At 53.0% G+C, this 24033-nt stretch overlaps 1 protein-coding gene across 4 annotated transcripts; it reads left to right on the plus strand.

Moving 5' to 3' along the window:
• The first annotated feature begins 7694 nt into the window (after nt 1-7694).
• SLC25A37 (solute carrier family 25 member 37) lies at nt 7695-22502 on the plus strand. Of its 4 annotated transcripts, XM_075043575.1 has the most exons (5): nt 7713-7922; nt 15417-15590; nt 15961-16189; nt 17760-17816; nt 18975-22502. In XM_075043575.1, the coding sequence occupies exons 1-5, from the start codon at nt 7803-7805 to the stop codon at nt 19493-19495; spliced, it is 1101 nt and encodes a 366-aa protein (XP_074899676.1). In that variant the 5' UTR covers nt 7713-7802; the 3' UTR covers nt 19496-22502. The 4 variants fall into 4 exon arrangements, with proteins under 4 accessions (XP_074899677.1, XP_074899676.1, XP_074899678.1 ...); XM_075043576.1 differs by lacking the exon at nt 15417-15590 and having other exon boundaries at nt 7695-7922; XM_075043577.1 differs by lacking the exons at nt 7713-7922; nt 15417-15590 and adding an exon at nt 10229-10685.
• Nucleotides 22503-24033: the final 1531 nt, after the last annotated feature.

Below are 24033 nucleotides of genomic sequence, written 5' to 3' on the forward strand. Positions count from 1 at the left end.
GGGTTTTGCACACCGGATTTTGCATGCTGGGTTTTGTACGCCAAGTTTTACCACCGGATAACCAGGGTGGGGTCAGGGCTACGCTTCCCACCAGGGTTTACCAGCTACTTTGCCATGTGCCGAGAACAAAGTTGCTCATCTCCAGTGTGTTTTCTTCACAATAGTTAAAGTGCTTTAATGAACTTCTCATAGAAGCAATGCAGAAATACAGTGACTAAGCCAAAGCAATGCACGGTGCCCCGCGGAGAGAGGGCAGGTTGCCCAGGCAAGGCAGGGAAGGGGGCTTTGCTGGGGGCTGGAGGGAGGACTGCAGCTTTGCTCCAGGTGTACAGCGCTCTGACATGGCCAAGATATTGGGCTTCTTTAGGATTTAAGCATTGCAAATCTCGTCCGTGCGTATATATCCCTCGTTAGTTTGGACCAAAGCAGAGCAGACGGTATTGAACTTGCAGGGAGAGCTGTGCTGGGGGTGCAACCCATCCCCAACAAGGCTGGATGCGGCCCCGGGGCAAGAAAGCAGGTGCTTTGGGATGGCAAATTATGCTGAGCTAACGACAGGACCTCCGGGGAGAAGGAGCTCTTAGACATGCTCTTGCTTTGCAAGAGAAACGTGGAGCCTTGGGGCAGCTGCTGGAGCTGGTGTCAGCACAAGGGCTTGGAGGAGGGAGCAAACCTCTGCCAGGGAATTCGGCTCAGCGAAGGTGCTCAGCGGGTTGTCCCATGGGGTGAAGAGCCCGTGGCCCTTCAGGGCTTCTCTGTCCTCGCTCAGCACGGTGGACATTCAGCCAACGGGCTGGTGGGACCCATCCCGGCATTGCACGGGCTCCCACCGGTCCTGTAGCTAAAAACCCAGCAGCTGTGGGCAGCCCCTCGGTCCCTTTCCAAGCTTAATTCGACCCAAAAAGGAGTTGCTGCAACTCGTGATTCTGGGGGGAATGGCTGCAGGGCAGCCAGTTCCCGATGCTGCCGTCATCTACAGAGACGAAGGCACAAGTAGGAGCATGTCAGTGACGGTGAAGGCTTTGTGGAGAAAAAAAAAAAAAGGAAAAAGAAAAAAAAGCCAGCGCTGCCATCAACCCATGCAAACAAAAAAGCTGCGCTGGGGGGCGGTTTGCTGGGGGCTGAGCGTGGGTTCTGCGTCACCAGCAAGCTTTGGGCAAGGGTTGGCCTGGGCCGGACTGGGTGTTAGAAATACTGAAAAATACGCAGAAATTGAGAGCTGCCGATAAAACCGTCGTTGCCAGAGTCTGCAGGCGGCACAAAATGGAGGCCTAGGAGGAATGCGCAAGTTGGTTTTGTGCATGCTAATTATTTCCAGATACATGCTCTTTGCAGCGACGGAGAAAATATTGGTTGTTTGTGAATATATTTCATTCCACCATTAACAGTATCGCCAGTGGGTGTAAAACCTTCCCCACTGGCCGTCGCTCATGCCGGTGAAGCGAGCCCAGATTCTGGCTTGCATGCTCTGCCAAGGGGAGCTCCTGGCGTTTTGCACGGGTGGAACGTTTCCTCCAAGCACCAAATCCTGCTTTGTTCCCCCTGTGCAATTCGGAGGGAATCTGGGATGTAGCCATGCTGCTAAAATCACCGGGCACGCTCTGAATCGGTGCCTGGAGAAAGCAGCTTGATGGAGACCCAGCGCAGCATTGCAGAGCTTGCCGTGCGCGGGACGTTTGGGCATCACCCATTTCCAAATTTCCAAAGGAGAAATCGCGTCTAGGGCACACGCAGGTCAACCCTGACAGCCCGAGCGAGGTGTGCGCGGGGTGCCCGGCCCCTATCTCGGGGGACCACATCGCCCACCCTGCCGCACCCTCCCAAATATCAGCCCGCGGCACGCAGCGGGACGAGCAGATACAGGAGCAGCTGGAGCTGTTGTTGCTGATGGAGGTGGAGCACTCCGGTTTTTTTGGCCGGTGGAGGTACAAAGGGGGATGCGGAGGAGGAGGAGGAGGAGGCAGGGCTGAGCCGTGGCTCCCAGCTGGCCTTTTCTGCTTGCATTTTTGTGTTTATTGGTTAAAATGCCCCTCTTCCCATTTCAAAGCTGGAGAGGCGTCCCCGCAGCCCGACCTCCCCAGACGTGCTGGCTGGGCTCGCTCTGGGGCGAATAAAACTGATGTTTTATTTGCTTGCGCTGCGGCAGCGGGCTAGGACTGCCCGCCAGCCACGGCCCCAGTTGCAGAGCCCTCATCTCACCCTTTTTTGCTCACCATCTTTTAATCGCACAAAACCTTGCCCAGAAGAAGTGGTGACGCCATCAGAATTAAATAATTTGACCAAGGCCATGTGAGGAGTCAGTGGCAGAGCAGGATCACCCCCAGCTTTAAACTCATCCCCTGAACGACAAGCCAGGGTTTTCTCTCTCCTTTCTGGATCTAATTTTGCTGACTGCTAGAAAGCAAGCCAAAAAAAAAAAAAAAAAAAAAAAGGAGAGCCGTACCCAAACCCAGCAAGCCCCGTGGGATCCTTCCAGCCTCCTCTGCCCAGTGCCACCAGTCAATCCCGAGAGCACCACCAGCATGTGCTGCGCCTTTCCCATTGTTTCCCCAGGGCTTCAAACCAGAAAGGCAAGTCGATGAAAAAATTCGGTCCAGGAAGTAATACAAAAGGCAGGCTTAATTATATACATTGGGTATTGCCTCTCCCTGCTCCATTAATCCATTGAGCTAAGTAATGGTAAATTAGGTCAGATTATGTGAGCGCTGAAATAAAACCCAGAGGCCAAATTCCTTGCATCCACACCTCCTTTACCTCTGAGGTTGCATAAATGTTAATGGGCGCTGGATCTGTCTGCATTGCTTTGGTGGAGGTGCAGTGCTGAGTTTTCAGATTTTGGCTGTTTTGGCATAGGAATAACCCCACAGCATCATTAGGGCTCAATTCTCTCTAATTTTCTTTGTATTCATGTTCACGGCCCTCACTGGCAGCAGCCTAATACACTGCCGTTGATTGGTTACGTACAAACCTGTTATCCACATGCTGGCTATGAAATTAATACCTTGGTAATCTGGAGTGCTGCTCTGGCGAATCAAGGCAAAAAGAGATGCTCCAAGTTTGTACCAGAGCAGGGATTAATGCTCTCGATTTCCCAGTGCTAATCTCCCTACTGGCATCTCAGTGCGCTCAGCAAGGGCTTAAGACCCAGGGATGCCTTACGCTGATGTTCAAGTAATTGGGTCAGCCCATCCCAAAGACAAAACAATACCGTTTGCTTATTTTTATGGCATTTGCTAATACAGAGTTAAAAAATAACTGGAACGCATCAGGTTTCCCAGCGGCTTAATATTTGCCTGCGGCCGCCTCTTACCTGACGCATCAGCAAAATGCACCCGGATGGGCAGAAAAACCCAGGCTGGTGTCAGAGAGACCCTTTTCCAGGGCATGTTCTGAGGCCTTTGACCTAAGGACGGTTCTGGGGAATGAGGACCAGACCCGCTGTTAAAAATTTCTTTTAAGGCTTTGAACATTTCTAAGGAGGGACGGGGCTGGCGGTGGCCAAGTGCCAGCGTGCCGGGAAGGGGCTGCATCCACGCCACGCGGGACGGGGAATCTGCCGCTCACTGAGCACTGGCAATTCCCGCATGAAAACGGTCCTTCCTCCAGCTTCTGGCACGCAAGCTAGCAACAAAAAAAGGCTGTGGGGACATAAAGTTCAGGCTGGTTGTACTGCAAATAAGATTGCAAACATATGCCTTTAACAACATACGTCTGCTCTGATCCCTCTTCTAAAGTGAACGCTTTACACCGTGCCATAAATGGGTGCCTTTTCCCTTCCACGATTAAAAATACAATTACCTGCTGCTGAACATCTAAATAAAAAAGAAAAAAAGAAAGTCCTGTAATTTGCTGCTATATGGTATTGTGCTGCTGGAGGCGAAGTAGCGTTCCCCCTCCTCACCCCCAGTTCGGCACCCACAGCTCCGCACCGCTGCCGGCAGCCCCGTGACGGTGGCAGCAGGTTGCGAAAAGGATAAAACCCACCCTAAAACAAGGTGTTGCTCAGCTGTTAGAGAACTTGTAGATTTGGAAAGCGAAAAAATACGTATATCCCACTGGATCTTATAGATAAGTCACAATTTTGGTGGTACCCAGAAGGTGTCCGCCTCGCAGCAGGACACTCCTGCCTTATCGGCGTGGGTGCAGCTGGGGTGTCCTGCCCGGTGAAAGGCTGCGATAAGCAAAACCGGGTCCATCTAATCGGCTCGGAGTGCCAGGCAGATGGTCTGGGCGCTGCAGGCACCTTCTTTGGGCAGGGACTTACGAAAAGCCAGCTGCATTTCACTTCATTTTGCAGGTTTTTTTCCCATTTCTCATTGTTTTTGGTGGTGTATTACATTTGTGCTGTTTAAAAGCTGTCCTACGGTACAGAGGCCCCATAAAGAAGGTTACGTACCAGTGAGGACTCGGATCTGTGGGTCTGATTCATCATTTTATGTAGCTGCTCGCAGTGATGCAACGTGCGTGCAGATTGCGGCGGCGTATTTCGCATCGACTTGTCGGCGTATAAATGACTGCGCTCTGCGCGGGCTGCGGCCAAACCGTGCTTTTAACACCGCAGATAGCTTTGTCCTTTGCTGTTTCTCTGCCGTGATGGAGTTTGGGGCTCGTGGAGCACCCGAGGACCTGCTAACCCCAGGGGAGCTCCGGCACTGGGACGGGATGCACCGAGCAGCGGTCGTGCCCTGGGAGGCAGCAAGGGAATCGTTGCACAAGACCGACTTGTTTCAAAGGAAGGTTTTGTAAATCGAGTTGAGTTCACTCTGTTGATGACCCGCAAGGGATGATTCTTACTTGCCAGGCAGGGATGGCAGGAAACCATCCAAGAGACACAGGCTCTTTCCTTTTCCTGCTGGTGGGACGTGTGACACGACAAAACCACAAACCAAACTAGACTCCCCGATGAATAATTTTGTCCCTTCTTCATGAACACGGGGAAAATCCTCGGTCCATGCATCTCTGCTTTGGCATCTCTGGCCACAGCAACTCCCTGCACCCCGGGGGTGGCCGAGAGATGGGGGACAGAGCGGGAACAGAAAGGATTCCTCATGTCACGGCTCCTCAGAGTTAAAATACAGCCTGCTCCTACCTGGAAACAGCACGGTATTTCAGACTGATTCATACTATTTCTTACTAGGGAGCAAGTGTAGGGGAAAGGGCTCATTAAGGTAAGCGACACTGTAATTTCCCCACCCTCGTCTGCCCTGCCAAAAGCACTGGAAGGAGATTAGCTGCTGTTGACTGTTGTTTGTGGAGTAGAAAGCCTAGATAAACTATGTGGAGCAATACTGGAAAGTGTTCCCCTTCGAGTCTGAATTCAGGCATTTCCTTCAATAGGGCTGCCTTACAGAAAGGAAGTTCTCGTGCCCGTGTTTGATTTACGTCTTGCAGACACGGGTGATCATCAGGGAGCGCTGTCTGCTGGAATTACATGTATGCACATGGCTCACTAGCTCCGAAATGTCATTTAAGCTGGAGAACACAGTGTCAAACCATCTGTCAGCAATATATATTTGGTTTAGTCTCTTTTGGAGGAAGCAAAGCTGTGATAATCCAGTGGCTTCTGCCAGGGGACAAGATGGGGGGGGGAAAGGAAGGAGAGATTTAGCAATTGCTGTATTAAATTGTGTGTTGGTGAAGGACTTTTTACAGTCTCTCTACAGGTTTCAGGACAGTCGATGATGCCTGGTCTCACGGGACAGCTTGCTCCAGGTGCAGAAAACGCTGCCAGGTACCCAAAATCAATCAGGAGTGAGTCACGTGCGTGACGCTCTTATTATTGTTATTTTTTCCAGCAGCGCCGTGTTCCCACGGAGAACGGAGGCTTCCCAGCACAAACACAGGGCGGGAGGGAGGAGGACAGCACGTGCCGGCGCCAGCCCCAGCCCCTCTCCAGGTACCTGGACGGGAGGCGAGGATGAGAACAGAGCAGGTTTTTCTCGCCTCATGTGTATTCATTTCATGGTGAATGGGAAAACTAAACAATTTTTCTGCTTTTTTTGGACCCTCGGAGGATGGTTTTCTTACTTTCTTCCTAAAGCTCCAGCAGCACCAAATTGCTTTGCGTTATTGTGGTGCTTCATGCAAATGGTTAACCTTGATTTCAGTACATGCTACACAATACCAACCTTCCCAGCAAGGTCGAATTCCAAATAATCCTTCAAGGAGGAATGAAATAAAGTCGGTGAGGTTCCGGGAGCCCTGGGCCACAAAGACTTTGCCTCCATCTCTTTTGAACGTGTCAGATTTAATTGGTTTGGGCGGATTTCCTGGTGGAACAAAGAGATCACGTAGAATGCAGGGGAAGAGGAGCGTTGGGGGGTGCAGGGGCATGGGGTGAGCTCGTTCCTCCTGCAGACAGGCCAGGATCAATGGCTCTGTGGAAGAGTTGGAGTTGCGGCGAGGGACGGCGGATGCCGTGGATCCCATCTTCCCAAAAAGCTTTTGCAGGGAAGGGCAGAAAGCTCTCCCAAGCCTTTCCACTAGTTTTTTTCTTCCCCACGCCAAAGCTCAAGCCCGTGCAGGGGACCTGATGTGGCACTTCAAAGGGCGCTGGGCTCTGCGTGAGCAGAGACACCCAGAAAACCCCAAAAGCGCGAATAAACCCAGCTCCTAGGGGAAACAGAACTCCGGCGGAAAGCGGCGGCAGCAGCGCAAGACCCGAGCCGGTCCCCCTGTGCCCTCAGCTTGTGGTTTGGGGGGCATTCGGGGCTTTTTGGGGACGCGGAACGCCCACGTGCCAAGGGTTGCTTTACTCCCGGCGATGCCGTTAGTCCTCCAGGAAAAAAAATAAAATATCGCCTTCACCCATCTCACGCCGGACCGTTTCCACCTCACCCTACGGCACCCCGGCGGTGCAAGGCTGGCTGCAACTGGGGGTGTGTGTGTGTGTGTGTGCCCACCTCGGAAGGCCCCCCCAAGGCCACACGCGTGAACCTGCCGCACACCGGCCGTTGCACAAGTGGTGCGAGGCCGTGGTGCGAGGCATTTGCACGCCCACACGCTGGAGAAGGCTGGGCGAGCTGCTGCAGGGTGCTACAGGCTGGGGGGGGTGGGGAAGCACGAGGGCTCTCCCACCCGCGCTTGTGCTTGCACAAGCGCTTTGCACAAGCGCTCACGATACGGCCGCGCGTGCAAAGGGGCGGAGTCACCGGGAGGGGGGGGGTGTGTGTTTGCACGAGGGGCGCGTGCTTGCACGGGGGTGGGCGGGCGCGCGGGGGTCACGTGCTCGCACTCCCCCCACCACCACCCCTCCCGCCCTTGCACGCCCTGCACGAGGACCGCGCGCCGGCCCGTTTGCACGCCCGGCGCTCGCGCCGCCGAGCCCCACACCCCGCGCGCCTCCCTCCTCCCCCCCCCACTAAGACCCGCCCCTCCCCGGCCGGCAAAACCAATCACTCTCCTCCGCCCCTCCTCCTGCTCCCCTCCAATTCGCCCTCATCCCTGCCAATCCCCTCCCGCCCCACCTCCCCCTGCCTCCGCTCTCCGGAACGTCACACCGCTTGACTCCACCCCCCTCCCCGATGGGGCGGCGGCCGCGGCTCGCTGATTGGCTGGCGCGGGGCGGGGCGGGGCGCGGGGCGCGGCTTTAAAGCGGGGGCCGGGGCGGCGCGCGAGCCCCGTGCGGACCCCCCCGCCCCCCCCCGGCCCCCCCTTTCCCCCTTTCCCCCCCTTTTCCCTTCCCTCCACCCGCCGCCGGTACCGGACGGATGGAGCTGAGCTGTGGAGTGGGGGGGAACGCGGCGGTGCCCCCGGGGCCCGGCCCCCCCGCTGCCACCCCCGCCGCCCCCCCCGCACCGCTTATGGAGGGCGAGGAGTACGAGGGGCTGCCCAGCGGCGCCTCGCTCGGCACCCACATGATGGCCGGAGCGGTGGCGGGCATCATGGAGCACACGGTCATGTACCCGGTGGACTCGGTCAAGGTGCGGAACCTCCTCCGGGATCTGCTCTGATGGCTGCCGGTCTGGGGGGAGGCGGGGATTTTGGGGGGGGGGGGAGTGCACCGGGAGTGTTTGTGCTGCTGCAAGTGGGAGAGCACGGGTTGGGGTGGGGGGGGTGCGGGGGTGCAAGGAGGGGGGGGAAGAGTGCGAGGGGTGTTGGGGTGTAAGTGGGGGGAAGTGTGCGAGGGGTGTCGGCGTGCAAGTAGCAGGGAAAGTGTGCGAGGGGTGTTGGGGTGCAAGGAGGGGGGAGAAGTGTGCAAGGGGTGTCGGGGTGCAAGTGGGGGGAAGTGTGCAAGGGGCATCAGGGCACAAGTAGTGGGGAAAGTGTGCAACGGGTTTTGGGGTGTAAGTGGGGGGGAAGCGTGCAAGGGGTGTTGGGGTGCAAGTGGGGAGAAGTGTGCAAGGGGCATCAGGGCACAAGTAGCAGGGGAAGTGTGCAAGGGGTGCCGGGGTGCAAGGAGGGGGGAGAAGTGTGCAAGGGGTGTTGGGGTGCATGTAGGGGGGAAGTGTGCAAGGGGCATCAGGGCACAAGTAGCAGGGAAAGTGTGCAAGGGGTGCCGGGGTGCAAGGAGGGGGGAGAAGTGTGCAAGGGGTGTTGGGGTGCATGTAGGGGGGAAGTGTGCAAGGGGCATCAGGGCACAAGTAGCAGGGAAAGTGTGCAAGGGGTGCCGGGGTGCAAGGAGGGGGGAGAAGTGTGCAGGGGGTGTTGGGGTGCATGTAGGGGGGAAGTGTGCAAGGGGCATCAGGGCACAAGTAGCAGGGAAAGTGCAAGGGGTGTTGGGGCACAAGTAGCAGGGAAAGTGCAAGGGGTGTCAGGGCACAAGTAGCGGGGGAAGTGTGCAAGGGGTGCCAGGGTGCAAGGAGGGGGAGAAGTGTGCAGGGGGTGTAGGCGTGCAAGTAGGGCAAAGTGTGCAATGGCTGTTGGGGTGCATGTAGGGGGAAAAGTGTGCAAGGGGTGTCAGGGTGCAAGGAGGGGGAAGTGTGCAATGAGTTTTGGGGTGCATGGGGCTCCCGGGGTGGGGAATGTTGCTTGGGAGGAGCAGAGTTGTACCAGGCTGGGTGTGAGCGAGGCGTAGGATGGTGCGGCGGGCTGGAGGTGTGCAAGGTCCCGGAGGTGTCACCCCCGAGGTCTCCGACGGAAGCCGGAGCTGCACACCCACACCCCGGAGCCGTCCCCGCAGCCCCTTTGGGTGCCAGCCCCGGCGTCCTCGGCCCCAGCGAGCTTTTACGCAACCTACGGTGCAAAGGTGCGTGCCGGGCCTCGCCGCCCCAGCCTGCCACAAGCAAAGTCCTCGTGCTGCTCCGCGGCGTGGGAGATGCCACCAGTGCCCTCCTGCCATGGGGCTGGAGCAGGAGCCACCCCCCACCCCAATCCCGGGTGGCTTTTCCCAACCGTCGTGTTGGAATCCCAACCCGGGAGGGAAAAGCAAGTGGGATGGTGCGGTCTGTGGTGGTTTTTCCAGGGTCTGGGCTTTATGAAGGGACTGGCGTGGTTGCAGGTATGCCGGTGGTGGTTGGGTTTTAATGAGGATGAGCCGCTCGAGGCTAACGAGCGTGCTGTCGGTGCCGTCGAGTACACGCCAGGGTAGACTTCGTGGCGTCATCGGTGTGGTAGGAAGCATCGTGAAGGGTATTTCCTCCCTCTGGCCTGCCAGCATGCTGCTCTGGCAGCTTAAAAAAAGAGAAAATAAAGTTGGGAAAAGCCGTACGCCCTCAGTACTGTATTGCCGGTGCTGACGGATCCTCCATGGTCCGGTCGGGAAAGGCTGCAAGCAGATGCTCTAATTTCTCCTTTTTTCAATGCAGGGCTCCCTGAAAGAGTAGAAGGAGGAGAGGAGAGGAAATGCCTTCGCTTTGAGGCACTGGAGGTCTTGCCAGTGGGCTGCGATAAGCACTCCAAGGAAATATTCTCTCCTTTTTTTTTTTCCCCCCACGTTTTCCCTCTGGGTCTGTGCCTGGTGGACCTAGCTCGTAGGTTTGGGCTGCTCTGCATCGTGGGTGTCCCCCCCCACGAGGCGCAGGGTCTGTGCCCACCCCGAGTGCCTTCCGCACCGGCTCCTTTCACAAATAAGGCTGATATTTTCTGCCAAGTCACGGTCGGAGCAGCATGTCGTCACTCCGGACTTTATGGCGTTAAGAGGGTATTTCCTCTGCGGGGAAAAGGGAGAGGGAGAAAACGAAAGTTGTGCTTGGTTTCCCGGAGCGGGAGGTGCTTTGTAGGAAGGTAAAAGTGCTGATTTCACTGGGCAGTGAATTCCCTGGTTGCTTCAGGGCTGACAGCGCGCCTGTGCTAGGAGAGTGCCGGGGCAATGCCTTATGCTGGGAATAATCCCACTCGGCAAACTGCCTTGAAGTTCTCGGAAGCAGATAAAATATTCCGGCTGTTGGCTGGCTGCAGGAAAACTCCAGCGGAGCGTGACCAAGGTCACCCCATGTGTCAGGACCAGGGTAGAATCCTGAGCTGCAGGCTTTGGGTCCTGCTCCTGCAATGGGCACTTGCTGCTGGTCTGTGCCTCTTCTGTCTGTCTGTTACGGGAAGAGGTGACAACTGACCCCAAAAGGGCTTTTTTTTCCTGCAACGGGAGTAACCGAACACTAAGCTTGTAAGAGCAGCTGTCTTTCGCTTTACCATGGGAAACGTGCCACTCTCCTCCTACAGAAAAGCAGCGAAGCTCCTTCCTTAGGCTGACTTTCTGGATAATAATTGCCGGCATCAGTCACGGCTGAGCAGAGCCCGTGGAGGAGGTGGGAAAGAGGTGTTTCAAGAACCTGGCTAAATCCGTGCTGTAGAAGAAATGTTTTGGGTCCAGCGAGTCATTTCCTCTGAAAGAGAAAGCGAAAACGTTTTAATTTGGGGAATTGTTCGCTTCAGACACTTGCACAATTCCTGAGGTTGACGAGGTCGGGGTAGGGCAGGCTGCGGTGGTGGTGCCCTGTGGAGGTGAGTCGAGGCAAAGCCGTTAAAACGGCGCCCTATGGACCTCTGCGGAGTTCGTAGATACGCCTGTGTGACAGCGCCGAAAACGCCCGGAGGTGCCGTCGGTGCGCGCGGCGCGACACGTGCTGGGATGTGACGAGGGAGGGTGTAAATCCGTGATGCCTGTGCCCATGTGCAGCCTACTACAGCACCTGGCTGCGAGAACCGCGCTGTAACTTAAAGCACTCGTCGCTGGCTGTACGTGCGTTTTGCAGCAGCGCTGCTGTTTGTTCGGGGGGGAAATGTGTTACGGGTTGTACTTGCCAACTAAAGCTTCGGCTGGAGGCTTGTGGCGATTGAGACGTGCTCAGTGTCTCTTCCTTCCCATCCTTTTCCTTCCAATGGGAAAGACCACCTTGCAGCTTCAGCCTTAACTGCACGCTGGCCTCTGTCTTACCCACTTAACGCCGTCATCGTAGTAAAACCCTGGCTTGAACTGCAGGTTTTTAGATGTATGCCGATGGTGTTTCTCATAGTGCTCAGGCTTGTTTTGTTTTGTAGCTGCTGAAAACACAGCTGTCCTGGCAAGCCTGATCAGCCTCCAAATTAATTGTAGAGATCAACATGGTAAGGACTTCTGATGGCAGCAAAAGGGAGTTTCTGGAGGACTCCCCTGGAGCCTCCTCCCTCCTCTTGCTCAAGCCATTTGGTGGCTTTTCTGCAAGGCTGCTGGAGCTGGTTTCCCAAGGCAGGTAAAGTTGCTGCCTTGAGGATGTGAAGAACTGTTGTCCTCACCTGGGAACTAATTGCTGGTGTGAGACAGCTCAGCGAGAAACCGGAGATGTGCTGGGCTTGAACCTCCCTTCCTCGCTGTGGGTGGCAGTTGCACTAATGACAAAAAGTCCTTGCTCCTGCCCTAACGACGTTGCGGTCGTTCTCCGTGAAAACCTGAACTGCTCCTAACCAAGCTGGTGCAATGAGACATCTGTAAATTGATTGTGCTGTGGCTGTGCGTGGTTCCTAACGGGTACGGGAGGTCCCGTGCTGTGATGGGAACTCCTGGGGTGAAGGGTAGGAGAAACATCTAGCCTACATCTGCAGTGCCAGAGGAGGGAGTGGAAAGGAAAGGAGAAGTACAGTGGGGCTTGGTGGGAGGGATGGAGCAAGTGTTTTGGTGGTTCCAGCTAGGACAGTCAACTGTGGGTGACCTGCCTGGAGCAAGGAGGCTTTGGAGCAAGGAGGCTTTGGAGCAAGGAGGCTTTGGAGCTTCCCTGCTTGTAACTGAGGTCTTGAAAGCACACAAGGATGAGGGTGGCAGGGCAGATGAGCTCCTGTGAGCTGTTTTACTGTGGTTTATTTGGACTTTGGGGTTAGGGACGCTTGCCTTGGCTTGGGTTTGGTGGTGGGGCGTTCTGCACCCACCCATCTCGACACGGGTCTAGGAGGAGCAGTTGCTCTTGTTTCAGCTGATAGCGTTGGGGTGCTGGAAAGTCACGGCTAACCTGTTCGACTGACCCTGTGCTCCCCTCCCGTGGGCCTTGGCAGACAGGGCTGGGTGCCACATCAAGTGTGGTGCTTGGCTGGGGAGCTGCTCTAGCTGAAAAACAGCCTGGCAACAAAAAAAAAGGGAGTTCAGAGCTTGAGCATGGCACGGGTCGTGCAATAGCAAAGCCTCCTCTGGCGTGCAGGATCCGACCGGGTTGCTGCAGAAATGCTGCTTATTTCCTGGTAAAAGCATATTGTGTTCACCGTGTCTTTTGTTAGCTGTAGGGAGACCGGGCTGGTTGTCTGCCACATGAATGTGCAGGCTGAACTTGGAGAAAGCATGCCATGTTCAGAGAAAAAAAAAAAGGTGAATTAGATCTGAGCTTGTTTGTACAGTGGCATGTCAAATCGGTGACCCTTTGCGAGAATATGCAAAACTAGTGACCTGAGTCTTGTTAGTAAAATGATTCTAGATAGAAAACTACCCTGGACTATTCCTCTGCTCCTGGCAGCAGGAAGGCTGGGTGCCCCCCCCCCCGACAGATCCCTAAAGACGGCGCTGGTCCGCAAACAGCAGGTAACCTGATGAACCTGAAGCTGTGACTTTTGGTGTTGCTTCTTATGCCCAAGCTGAAACCAGGACTACTGGGACGCTTGCGGTTGTCAGTGCGCTCTTGCCTTATGCAATGAGGATTAACCCGAGTAGGTGGAGAAGTGTTTCTTGGCTGCTTTAGCCGGGGGTGAGGCTCCTGGAGGAGCCTGCTGGTTTCAGATAAGTGGCAGGAGCTGGCAGGGGTGAGGACTGCATAGCTCATAGCAAATCATCATCATTCACACCGTGATAAACTTATCCTGGACAAAACAGAGCTGAACCTGTTTTCAGCTCTGTGCCTCTTGCATTGCAGCTGGCACACGGGAGATCCTGGTTTTGGTTACTCCTTGGGCTGTTTGTCCTGTTTCTATCCACAGCTTTAATGAAAATTGCAAGCCTGTGGACCCGGCTGTGCTGGTGGTGATGCAAACCACAGCGTGCGTGGGTTAGGTGGGTACAACATGCACTTACCGCCCGCTCTGGGGTATGGTGTCAGCTTTTGAACCCCTCTAGAGTGGCTCAGGTGATCAACAGAAAAAGAAAAATTGAAATTTATCCATTCTCTTCTGAAAGCAACTGGATCCTCAGTAAAGGTGGAGATACTCGGGGTTAGTTCCCAACAACACAGCACCACGCGCTTTGGTCCCGCACATGCCAGGCTGATAGTTTATTGCTTTACAGGAGCACTTATCCCTGATTATCTTGCTGACGAGATGACGCTGCTGCATGTTTAAATTATATCGGCTGCTTCCAAGGCATCCCAGCCATAGACCAGGGTGAGATCGAGATCTCCTGGGGTCAGTCTGAAGCAATGCCTTCAAGTTAAAACTAGCAGAGCATAAAAAAAAAAAAATCCAAACCCCCAGCTGGATGCGACCAGCTCGGCAGCAGTGGGTCATGCTGAGTCACGCTGACAGTGGAACGGCTGCCGCGAGTTTCTCCGGGGCATCGTGAAATCCAGCCCCTTCTGAGGAGCATCCGCGGGACGGGAAGGTGCAGAGACCTGTGTGGAGGGGTTGCAAGAACCTTACACCAGCTCAGCGAGGGCTGAGAGCCAGATTTAAAACCTGTTTTTAAATTCCAAGATATTTCAGGCCTGTTGCTGCCTTTACGGGAGGATTTTTCTGAGCTTTTGGGTTTATTTCCAGCACTGTTCATAGGTTACAGTGCATTTAGTGCTCTGAAACAGGAAGTTTTGCTCGAGGCCACCAAATTCCCTGTTGTAGGGTGATGCCTTGTCATGACTGCTGGCTGATCCTCAGAAATCTGAAATTCAGCTAGCTGCTGAACTTTGCAATTCCTGTGCAATTTTTTTACAATATTCACTACAAATGCAATCATTTGTTGGCTTAGCCTCACATATTGGTTAGCGGCTTCCATAGCTTGGTTTTATTATTATACTGGATTGAAGTCCTGAATTGAGCTCTGATCTCTTCCTTGGTCTCAGAAAGTGTGCGTGAAAGTGCTTTTCAGTCTCTGGTAACTAGAGCGGTTTGAGGAATCAAAGGTCCAAACCTGAAACACTTTTATTGGCTTAATCTTGCCTGAAAGCTTCGCTGTAGTATTGCCTCCTGGCTAGTTACTGATGTGAATCGATAAGCTTGAAGGGATTTGTCCTGATGAGGAAGTGCGGAGGTGGCACAGGCAGTCCTTGCTTTTTCAAGGGCTGTTGAATCTCTGCCGAGGACCGAGCCGCTTGTGTTGCTTTGCCTGCGAGGGCGGCACTGGTGTCTGCACGCTGCCAAATCGTTTGGGGGAAACTTTATTCTGGAGATGGGGTGTCCCAGCTGACGGGGTGGAAGGCGTCCTTCCTGGCAATCCCAAATGACCTCTGAATTGCCGTTCTCAAGCTTCTTCTTGAAAGAGCGTTAATTTGGTGGTGTTTGTGTTTCAAGGTGTGAGGCTGCACCAAAGGCTCTATCCCTTCCGACTGGTTTCGGTACGATGGGGTGTATCAGCGGTGTTGCAGACCAGCGAGACTTGTGGGCTGCTCGGCAGGAGTAGCAGAGCCCTTTGCGTCTTGATGCTCTAGATTTGCTTGGTCTTGCTGGACGCTCGTAGAGGTTTAAGCCCTGCCAGCATCTCTCCCGTCGCTGGTGGGAGGTGGCTGGGGTCTGTGCCCTGCAAACACCCATCGCAGGCTGGCATCATCGTTGCAAGGGCTTTGAGCGTTGCTGGTGTGCGACGGCATCGGTCTGCAGAAGCCTGAAACAAACTAAAAGAAGTAATTTTTTTTTCCCACGGTGCATAATTAAGTGATGGCGGTGAGTTTAATAGGATGCTTTGGATGCCAGAAGCTTAGCTGCCTTTAAAAATCTGTGGAAGAAAAGCCCGTCGAGGGCTATTGAACAAAGATGTGGATGAAACCTCCTGGCTCGGGCAGTTGGTGGCTGCAGGGCACGAGGAGCTGGGAGGGAAGATGGGGTGAAGGGCGGCTCTGGGGGACGCAGTCACCAGCTGGGTCTTCCTTGGGTCTCTGCAGGAGAAACGGGGTGGCCTTTGCCTGTCTCGCCCTCTGCGGGGGATACCCCATTTTCTCAGCCTGCCCTTCGAGGAAACCTGTTTCCCAATCGAGCGGACTAAACTCCACACCGAGTGTCACAAGCGGCTGAGCAACTGCAGGAGAAACAAGCCGGGGCAGGGAGCTGGGAGTGTTGTAAGCAAGAGGCAATTAAAGACCTAACTGTATTTCTTCACTCAGTCTTTTGAACAACTGCGCTAGCTTAATTCCCTGTACTTTCCATGCATAAACAAGAGCAGAGGTTACACTTCCCTCCGCTGAGCGCTTGCCTGAGCAGCCTCGTAATGTTTTGGTGTTGCAATGGGAGTGTGGAATTAATCTCGCTGGTCTGGCAGGCAAAGCGGGGATAAATAGCGCCGTGGCCCCAGCGCGGGTGCAACTGGGGAATAAATTATTGACCCCTCTAATGATCTTGCAAGTTTTGTAGCTCTTTAACTCTATGGCTTGTGCTTGTTGCATTAAAGACGGGTAACTGAGGCCTCTCCCTTCGTGTGCTTTGTTGCAGACAAGGATGCAGAGCTTGCAGCCGGACCCCAAAGCCCAGTACAGGAGCGTGTATGAAGCTCTGAAGAAGATTGTCCTTACAGAGGGTTTCTGGAGGCCTTTACGTGGGATTAATGTCACCATGCTGGGGGCCGGCCCTGCCCACGCAATGTACTTTGCCTGCTATGAAAAAATGAAAAAGTCTCTAAGTGATACTATCCAGCATGGAGGAAACAGCCACTTGGCCAATGGTATTTTTGTTTTTTGAACAAAAAAAACCCAATTGCAGTTAATAGCCTGTCCCTTGCTCGCTTCATACGCTTAGCCTGGCATCTTTCGCTGTGCTCTGCTCCTGGAAGATCTGCTGTAGGCAGCCTGCATTCAGACTGCCGCCCTAAATATCCATAGGGGAGGATGCAAGACGCAAACGTAACCCCAGGCTTGCAGATCTTGGCATTTGCTTTGGGAGCCCTGGAGAGGCAGGGGGAAGTCAGGCGGGCGAGTGTGGCACCTGCTTTCTGGTTGAGTGCTTCACGCTGGTCACCATGCTCCTCTGAAACCCGTGCCCTGTCTTCGGACTACTGACTGCTTGGTAGATCTCTCTTCCAGAGGGCAGAGATGGCTGGGCTGGCTCTCAGCAGCAGAGTAGAGAAGCCCTTCCTGGCCTGAAACCCCTGATGGCAACTGTTGTGCACCCTCCAAAGCCTTAGTCTAATCTGGATTTCTGCACTACTCCTTCATCTCAAATTATTCTAGCACAAGTAATCAGTACATTGGACAAGGTGTTCAGATGCAGTCGCAGGCTGTTTCTGGCTTTGTTGAAGGCATCATCTAAACCTCTTGAGGTTTGAAGTGCAGGTTGTTCCCAGATGTCTCCTGTGGAGCTCCAGCACGATAAAGTGCGCTGCGTCCTCTGTGTGCTCACGTGCTTTGTTAAAGATTTTGCTTCTACCAGAAAGGCTTTTGCTTTTAGGTCCAGCGATACTGCTCTAACAGCAGAAACCCTCTAACTGAGCAGCCGGGGTGTTACAAAAGGGTTTGTGGAGAAGACGCTTCTGCCTGGTCCTTGACATGACGTGGCACTAGGAATCTGCCACGGCAGTCACTTGACTCAACCAACTCACTTAAGAGTATATAATATCCTTCTGGCTTGCTGCTTTTTGCTAGTAATACGCTTCCCGTGTTTGCCTTTCAAGTAGCTACAGGCTTTCAGTACCAGCAGGAAAACTGAAGCGCTGTGTTAATGAGAAATGACCGAAAGTCATTTGGGCAAGAGAGAATTTGAGATTGAAACCTACATCAAAGGTGAAGGTGTGGCTCGGGAGGCGCATCCTAGAGCCAACTGCAGAATCTTTAATGGCTGGCTGGATGTTTGCAGAATCTGTGCAATTAGTGTTTAACACTAGACTGAGTAAATGGATGAAAATGCCTAATTATGGATGTGCTGAGCCAGTTCTAAACATTGCTCACTTCTCAGTCCAGCGCGGGCTGAGTGAAGCCAGTGGTGTCTTGCATAGACAAAACTTTGCGAGTTGTAGGGCATAGCAGAGGTGGCGGCTGCGATCCTGTGAGCAGATCCTGGTTCCCGTCACGCTGCTCTGGATGGGTTTTTCTGCACTGGGAAGGAGTCGTGTTGCTGGCTGCTTCCTTGGGCTTGCTGCAGAGCTGGGCTGCAGCTCCCCAGGCAGCAGTACGCGGGTGCTCGGGGCTGCCTGCACCATCGGCTGCTGACTCCACGCGTGGCAGTGCCCGAGCAAGCCCTGGCTTCTGAATTTTTTTAATTTTTTTTTTTTTTTTGAAGAATGCTCTTGTGTCTTGCAGGTATAGCTGGGAGTGTGGCCACGCTACTCCACGACGCAGTGATGAATCCCGCTGAAGGTAATGCCCTGTGCTGTCAGGGGAAGTGCTGCACCCCGTTAGCAGCCCTGGGAAGGCACCGAGGACACCCTGCACCATCTCAGCAGCTTGAGCCCTTTGCTTTAGTGACTCTGCCCAGCTTCTAATGAGCTCAGACAGGCCAGTGTACAGGGATAAATTCTGCCTGGCTGTTTTCCTTTGCTTGCCGAGGGGTTGCAGAGCATCTGCGTGGCGTATCGTGGCTTTCCAGGAAAACCGATGTCACCTTTACTGACGCGATGCTGTTACTGCTCTGCAAGCGCATCTTCATTGAAGTGGTTGTGGTTTTTCTGAAGCTTTGGGCTACCCAGACAAAACTGAGCTCAGTCATGTTGTTAGACAAGCGCAGCAGCCGTTGGGACTGTTGTGTAGCCTTCCCACCTAGGTAGAGTCTGGCATTAAGAGGGCTAACGGCGAAATGCAGCTAAAATGAAGACAATTAGCTGGACTGCCAGCTCTTCAGTGTTAATGTATTGCACTTCTGCGTTGGCCCAAAGCCAGGTTTTCCTGAAGGAGGAAAAGTCTCTAGTGTTTAAAATAATTTTAATTGTATTCTGATTAAATTAATTAATTGGCCTTTTGCTGAAGTCAATGGAAGCTCTTCCATTTCAGGACTTGGGACTGTAGGTGGGGTCTGTTACACTTCCCAGGTGATGTACAGTTATTTAACCACCCTTCTGCCCTTGTCCTCTTGGTATGTCAGTGTTTCAGCACAACAGCTCTGCATCCTCACAGATGCATCTGAGGGTCCTTATCGGTCTGTCTTAATGCCTTTCGAGTGAGCAGTAAAAGTTCCTTAATTAAGCTTGAGGAGAGGAGTGGATTAGCCCGTGGAGAGCTGTTGAACCAGAGCCAAGCTCTGACGTGCTTCCCTCACTTGTTGCATTGAGGTTTTTTGGGGGGCACTGGGCGGGCTGGGAGAAGCAGAGATTGTGCGCAGCCTTTTGGTAGAAGCCTGTCGATAAGGAGCTCCTCGTTGCAGAAGTGCCTGGTTTATGTCCTAGCAGTTTAGACTTGGGAGGGGAGGTTGGGTCTGGGTGTCGCGATGACGAGGAAAGATGTGCCGTAGCTAATAAGTCTTTATCTCCCTGTGCCCGTCCTGCCTGGTGCTGCCCGCCCTGCATCCATCCCCTGGACCAGTGGTGAAGCAGAGGATGCAGATGTTCAACTCCCCCTACAAGTCCGTCCTGGCGTGCGTAAGGACAGTGCAGAAGACGGAGGGGTTCAGTGCCTTCTACCGCAGCTACACCACCCAGCTCACCATGAACGTCCCCTTCCAGGCCATTCACTTCATCACCTACGAATTCATGCAGGAGCAGATCAACCCACACCGGGAGTATAACCCGCGGTCCCACATAGTCTCCGGTGCCGTGGCGGGGGCTGTGGCCGCCGCCGCCACCACTCCTCTGGATGTCTGCAAGACCCTGCTCAACACCCAAGAGAACGTGGCCTTGAGCTCTGTGAACATCAGCGGACATCTCTCGGGCATGGTGAACGCCTTCAAGACTGTCTATCAGCTGGGGGGCGTTTCGGGGTATTTCAGAGGGGTGCAGGCACGCGTCATCTACCAGATGCCTTCAACGGCCATCGCCTGGTCGGTGTATGAATTCTTCAAGTACTTTCTCACAAAGCACAAGCTGGAAAAAAGAACATCCTTGTGAAGGACTTCCCGCGAGTGAATGCGAGCCTCCGTGTCCCCTCCGTGTGTGTCCGTGTGTGCCTGCAAGCCACCCAGCTCGGGGTCTCTGCTAAGGAACGTGCCAGGTTTCTGGTGGATTCACAGCTGATGTCCGCTTCTCCCTCCCCAAGGAAGGAGGGGTTAAAGTGGTCCTCAGTCACGTGTTCCCCTCCTTGCTTAAACAATTAAATAGTTTATAAAGACTTATAATAATATATATATTTAATAACTTTATTTTGGAGAAGTGAAATTGCTAACTGATATTTTTCTCTGAATAAGTTTGAAGATGTAGTTTACTCCTTACCAGAAGGCTTAGGTTATACAGCCTAGGCTGGGTTTTTTTACAGAAAAAAAGCAAAATATCTTGTCACAGAGCTTACTTTTTATATAAATATAAAATAGATGGATAATGTTTATCCTTTATTTTTCTATCTAGGCATTTGGGTTGTTTTTTAAATACTATCACAGCTAGATGCTGAGCTGTTTAAAAAGGGCTAAATTCTTCCATCCTGTGTAAGGAAGACACAAAAGCATTTATTTTTATAGCCAGATTGGCTTTAATTGTACAGCATTTAGCCCCCAAACGGTGGCCTGGATTCTCGTGTGGGTGTCAAGGTACTTGGTAGCCCCTTGAGACTTGCTGGGATGGGGGAGAAGGAATGGGGGCACCACTTTGGGAAACTGTAGGATGCCAAGAAGGGGCACCCCAAAATACCTGATCACTCTGTGGGGGAGAGGGGAAAACTATCAACTCCTTTTTTTTTTTTTTTTTTTTTACAAGGAGAGTCTTAAAAAAAAATGTAGATTTTTAAAGAATAGTATTTTTTTTGCAAACACTTTTTTTTTAAAGGTACATTTTTATGGTGTGTGATAGCTAAACAGCCTTCATCCTCCCTTAATTTATTCATACTTTTTCACTAGGGCCCTGATCCTGCTTACAGGAGCGACCGTGCACATCTCGATAGCTGGCAGGGTCGAAGCAGGGTGCGTGGAGCTGCTCTGCTCCCTGTGGGGGGACCAGAGCTTCTGTTTACAGTTCAGCTACTGAGTCACAAGGGTCCCATCCTGGCAGCACCAAACCAGCAGCAGGCAACGAAAGCCTTGGGAAAATCTTCCCTGCAGAACCGAAGCCACCTCCAGCCCATGTTTGACAATAAGCTGCTGCTCATCTCTTTTTGGGAAGGGGGTGTGTGGGAAAGCAACCTAGAGAGGTTCCTGGTGCTGTGGGTTTGGTTTTGCTGCTGTGGGACACTGAGCTTTGCGGTGGCCAGCGAAGCTGTGCCCGCTCGGCGAGGGTGGCAACCTTGCTGCGTGCCCTGCTCCTCCTGGGAACGGCTCTTCCAAACCAAAATACATCCTTTAGCCAGTTACTTGGATGACCAGTAGCTAACGAGGGATTTTAGGGGCCTGGATATGTAAATGTAAGTTACAGAACACCAACTGGCGAATCTCCGTCCACCCTGGAACTTTCCCTGCCAGCAGCAGCTGATGTCTGGAGCGGGCACCATCTCCGTACTGCTGGGCACGGTGCAGCTTTTGGAGATGTGGCTTCAGCTTGCTGTGGGCACCGGAGGGGGTCTGCGGGCGAGCTGTGATGCAAGGGGCAGCTTTTGGGCTGGCAGGTGTCGCTGGCTGTGTCCCGTCAGCCAGGCGTGTTGCATAGGATGACACTAAGCAGAGCAAATCCTTTTGCTCTGTGATTTGGAGAAGGCAAATCAAAGCGTGCCTCTCTGGGTGGTGTTGCATGTGCCTTGGGTAAATTAACCTTGTACCACTGATGGTGGTGAAATGAGCTTCTTGATGCCTTTTTGTCACTTAAACTGAATGAATCACTGTGTCAAATGCACCCTGTGTCTTAAAAGTGTAAAAACTGTGAGCTTGAGGCCACCGGTTGTGGTGGTGCAGCTGGAGAAAGCCGTCGGCTCTCTCTGCGCACAGAGGTCCTGAGGGTGGAGGTCTTTGAGCTGTCCGTTAGCCTTGAGTGTCTTTTTCTGTTGACTTGAGAAACTGGAGAGTCACTAACAGGAACCAGAACTGCACAAAATATTTCCATCGGAGATGGGCATAAACACTTTGATGAAAATTTTGGGTCACTTTAATATTAAAAGACGCAAACCGTAGCATAGTGACCGCTTTCGGTGCGGCTTCAGTAGCTAGGAGTCGTACTCGGTGAGCGGTCCCCAGTGCATCATCCTCTTCCTCTGGCTGCTGAGCTTTAATATTTCTGACTTTACTTTGGCTATTCTGGGAGAGCTTCATCTCCTGTTGGGAGTAACCTGCGAGTAGCTGGGACGCGAAGGCTGGACTTGCCCAGGGACAGAGTGTGTGGCCGTGGAGCGATTGGGAGGGCGGTCGTGGTTTTGGCCAGCGGAGCATCACCCTTGGAGGGGGCAGGCAGCATCCCAGTCTGGTTGCTGGCCAGAGCATGTCTGGGAACGTTCTGAGTGTTGAGCACAAATAATTTCAACCAGGTTTTCTTGGGAACTTGCTCTGCCTCGAGCTGGTAGCAGGTGAGGAGCACTTGTATGTTTATAGAGCTCTTTACAGATTACCCCGGGTATCTGATAAAACCAGACTTCCCATTCTGCAGTTGGGAATGCGCCCAGTTGGTCTAATAATTGCAGAGGTCTCTTGTATGTTTAAAATGTTTCCTGCTGTGCATAATGCTGGATCTCCAGGTGAAAGCCCCTTCAGCGAAGCCCCTCCCTCATCTCTTCTAGGTTTGCATTTGGAAGTTTTGCTGCGGTCTGAAGTTTTATTTTAACCTGGTATGTGAAACATGTACTGCTGCTTTGTCTGCAACAAACGCACATATTATTTAAAGGGGAGGATGAGTAACTTTGTCCGCAGTTCTTAATTTTTTTTTTGCCTGCCTTGGAATTTAATGTGTTTCCTTAAATGTATATTTAACAATGCAGGAATTCGTTTGTGAAATGCTGCTACAGTTGTATCACTGGAGCTCAAGGAAATAAAATATTCTGATTTTTGTCTTTTTAGGCTCATGCTTGTGGCTTTCTTTAGCTGTGTAGTTGGGCATGGAGCTCCAGCTGAGCAGGAGGAGGGTGTCCATGGCTCTGGGTGGTGGAGCCGGGCAGGCTGATCTCTGGAGGAATGGTGCCTTCTAGTGTTGCCTGAACGCTTGGCAGGCTCAGCACCTCACCCTCTGAGTCAGATAAAGCTCTTCGTCACCGCATGGGAGGAAGAAAATACTTCTGGGAGGGGTTTTGCAGCCTGGCAGGAGCTGACATTTCTATCACGGACTCACACTCCTCTAGGAGCCGCTGAAGAGTTTGGAAACCTAGTCCTCTTGGCAATGAATTGGCTTCTGAGATGTGCAGAGCAAACCCACAGACTATGGCTTGTTCAGCAGCAAAGCAAATTCCCAAACTGGAATTTCTTCCTGCCCCGCTGGAAGAAAGTGCATGGGGTGAAGGCCTGGGGCGGGGGGGGGAGCTGCTTCTTTGCTGAGGTTTCAGTAGTATTCGATGCATATTTTGAAGGGAAAAACCCAGAAGATATGAAGCTGCTTTAGATCGTACCTTCCCCTTCAATAAAAAGGAAAAGACACATTAATTGGTACGGTTTCTGTACAGCACTGGGGCTGGGGGAGGAATGCTTGCCTTAAAGCGGGGCTCAGCAGCACCAGCTTAATCAGAGCCACTGAGCTGCCCCAGAGCCTGCGACTAAGCTGTCCCCAGGACAAATGAGACCCCCAGGGTCCGGCCAAGGTGGGCTCTGAAGGAAAAAAGCGAGTCTTAACCAAAACGTTTCAGTTATGAGAAATCTCCAGTGTGGAGCTTCAGCTCTGGGTGGAAAATGTTTCTGGCCCTGAGGTGGCTCCGTGTGGGGATTTTGGTTTCCACCTTCGTGTCTGTCGCAGGTAGCTGTGCTCTGGTCTGGTCCCAGTGATAAATCAATGTATTATTTGCTGTCTCAGCTGCTGCTGCGGGAGTTTGGGGGTTCCGCAAGCAGAGCGGCATCGCTGCGGGGCGAGGGGTGCCCGAGCAGCCTGGTTTGTACCATGGACTTTGTTAAAGCTTCCATGTGCATAAGGAGAAGGAATTCCTCACCTCTTCTGGTGGTGGTGGGGGTTTGGGGGCCAAAGTCTGGTCTATCCAAAGTCAACCACACCTTATTTCTAAATTTGACTCTTTCCAATGTTGTCAGGAGGATCTGGGGTTCTTGCAGGTCCTTTCGCTCCTTTTCACCTCTTTTAAACCTGGCGGAACCACGTGGTCCTTGTTCCCAATCTAGCATGAAAACCAGGTTGTCTTAAAATAACATTTCAGCTCACGAAGCACAGTGCGTTTCTCATTTAAAAAGAAGAGTCGGAAACTCCTTGGAGTAAATCTTCAGCCTTAAAATCTGGAGCTGGGTCTGAAGGATCGTTTTGGGAACAGCCTCGTGTAGTTTTGTCAAGGTGGATGGAGCATAACTTGTTTCCTATTGGTTTTGTTTAGAAAACAACAGGTTTGGAATAGATGCTGATCCCCAAGGCATGCACCTTCCAGCGACGTAGGA

This window comes from Buteo buteo, chromosome 12 (genome assembly GCF_964188355.1).
Source record: "Buteo buteo chromosome 12, bButBut1.hap1.1, whole genome shotgun sequence".
NCBI classification, from domain to species: Eukaryota; Metazoa; Chordata; class Aves; order Accipitriformes; family Accipitridae; genus Buteo; species Buteo buteo.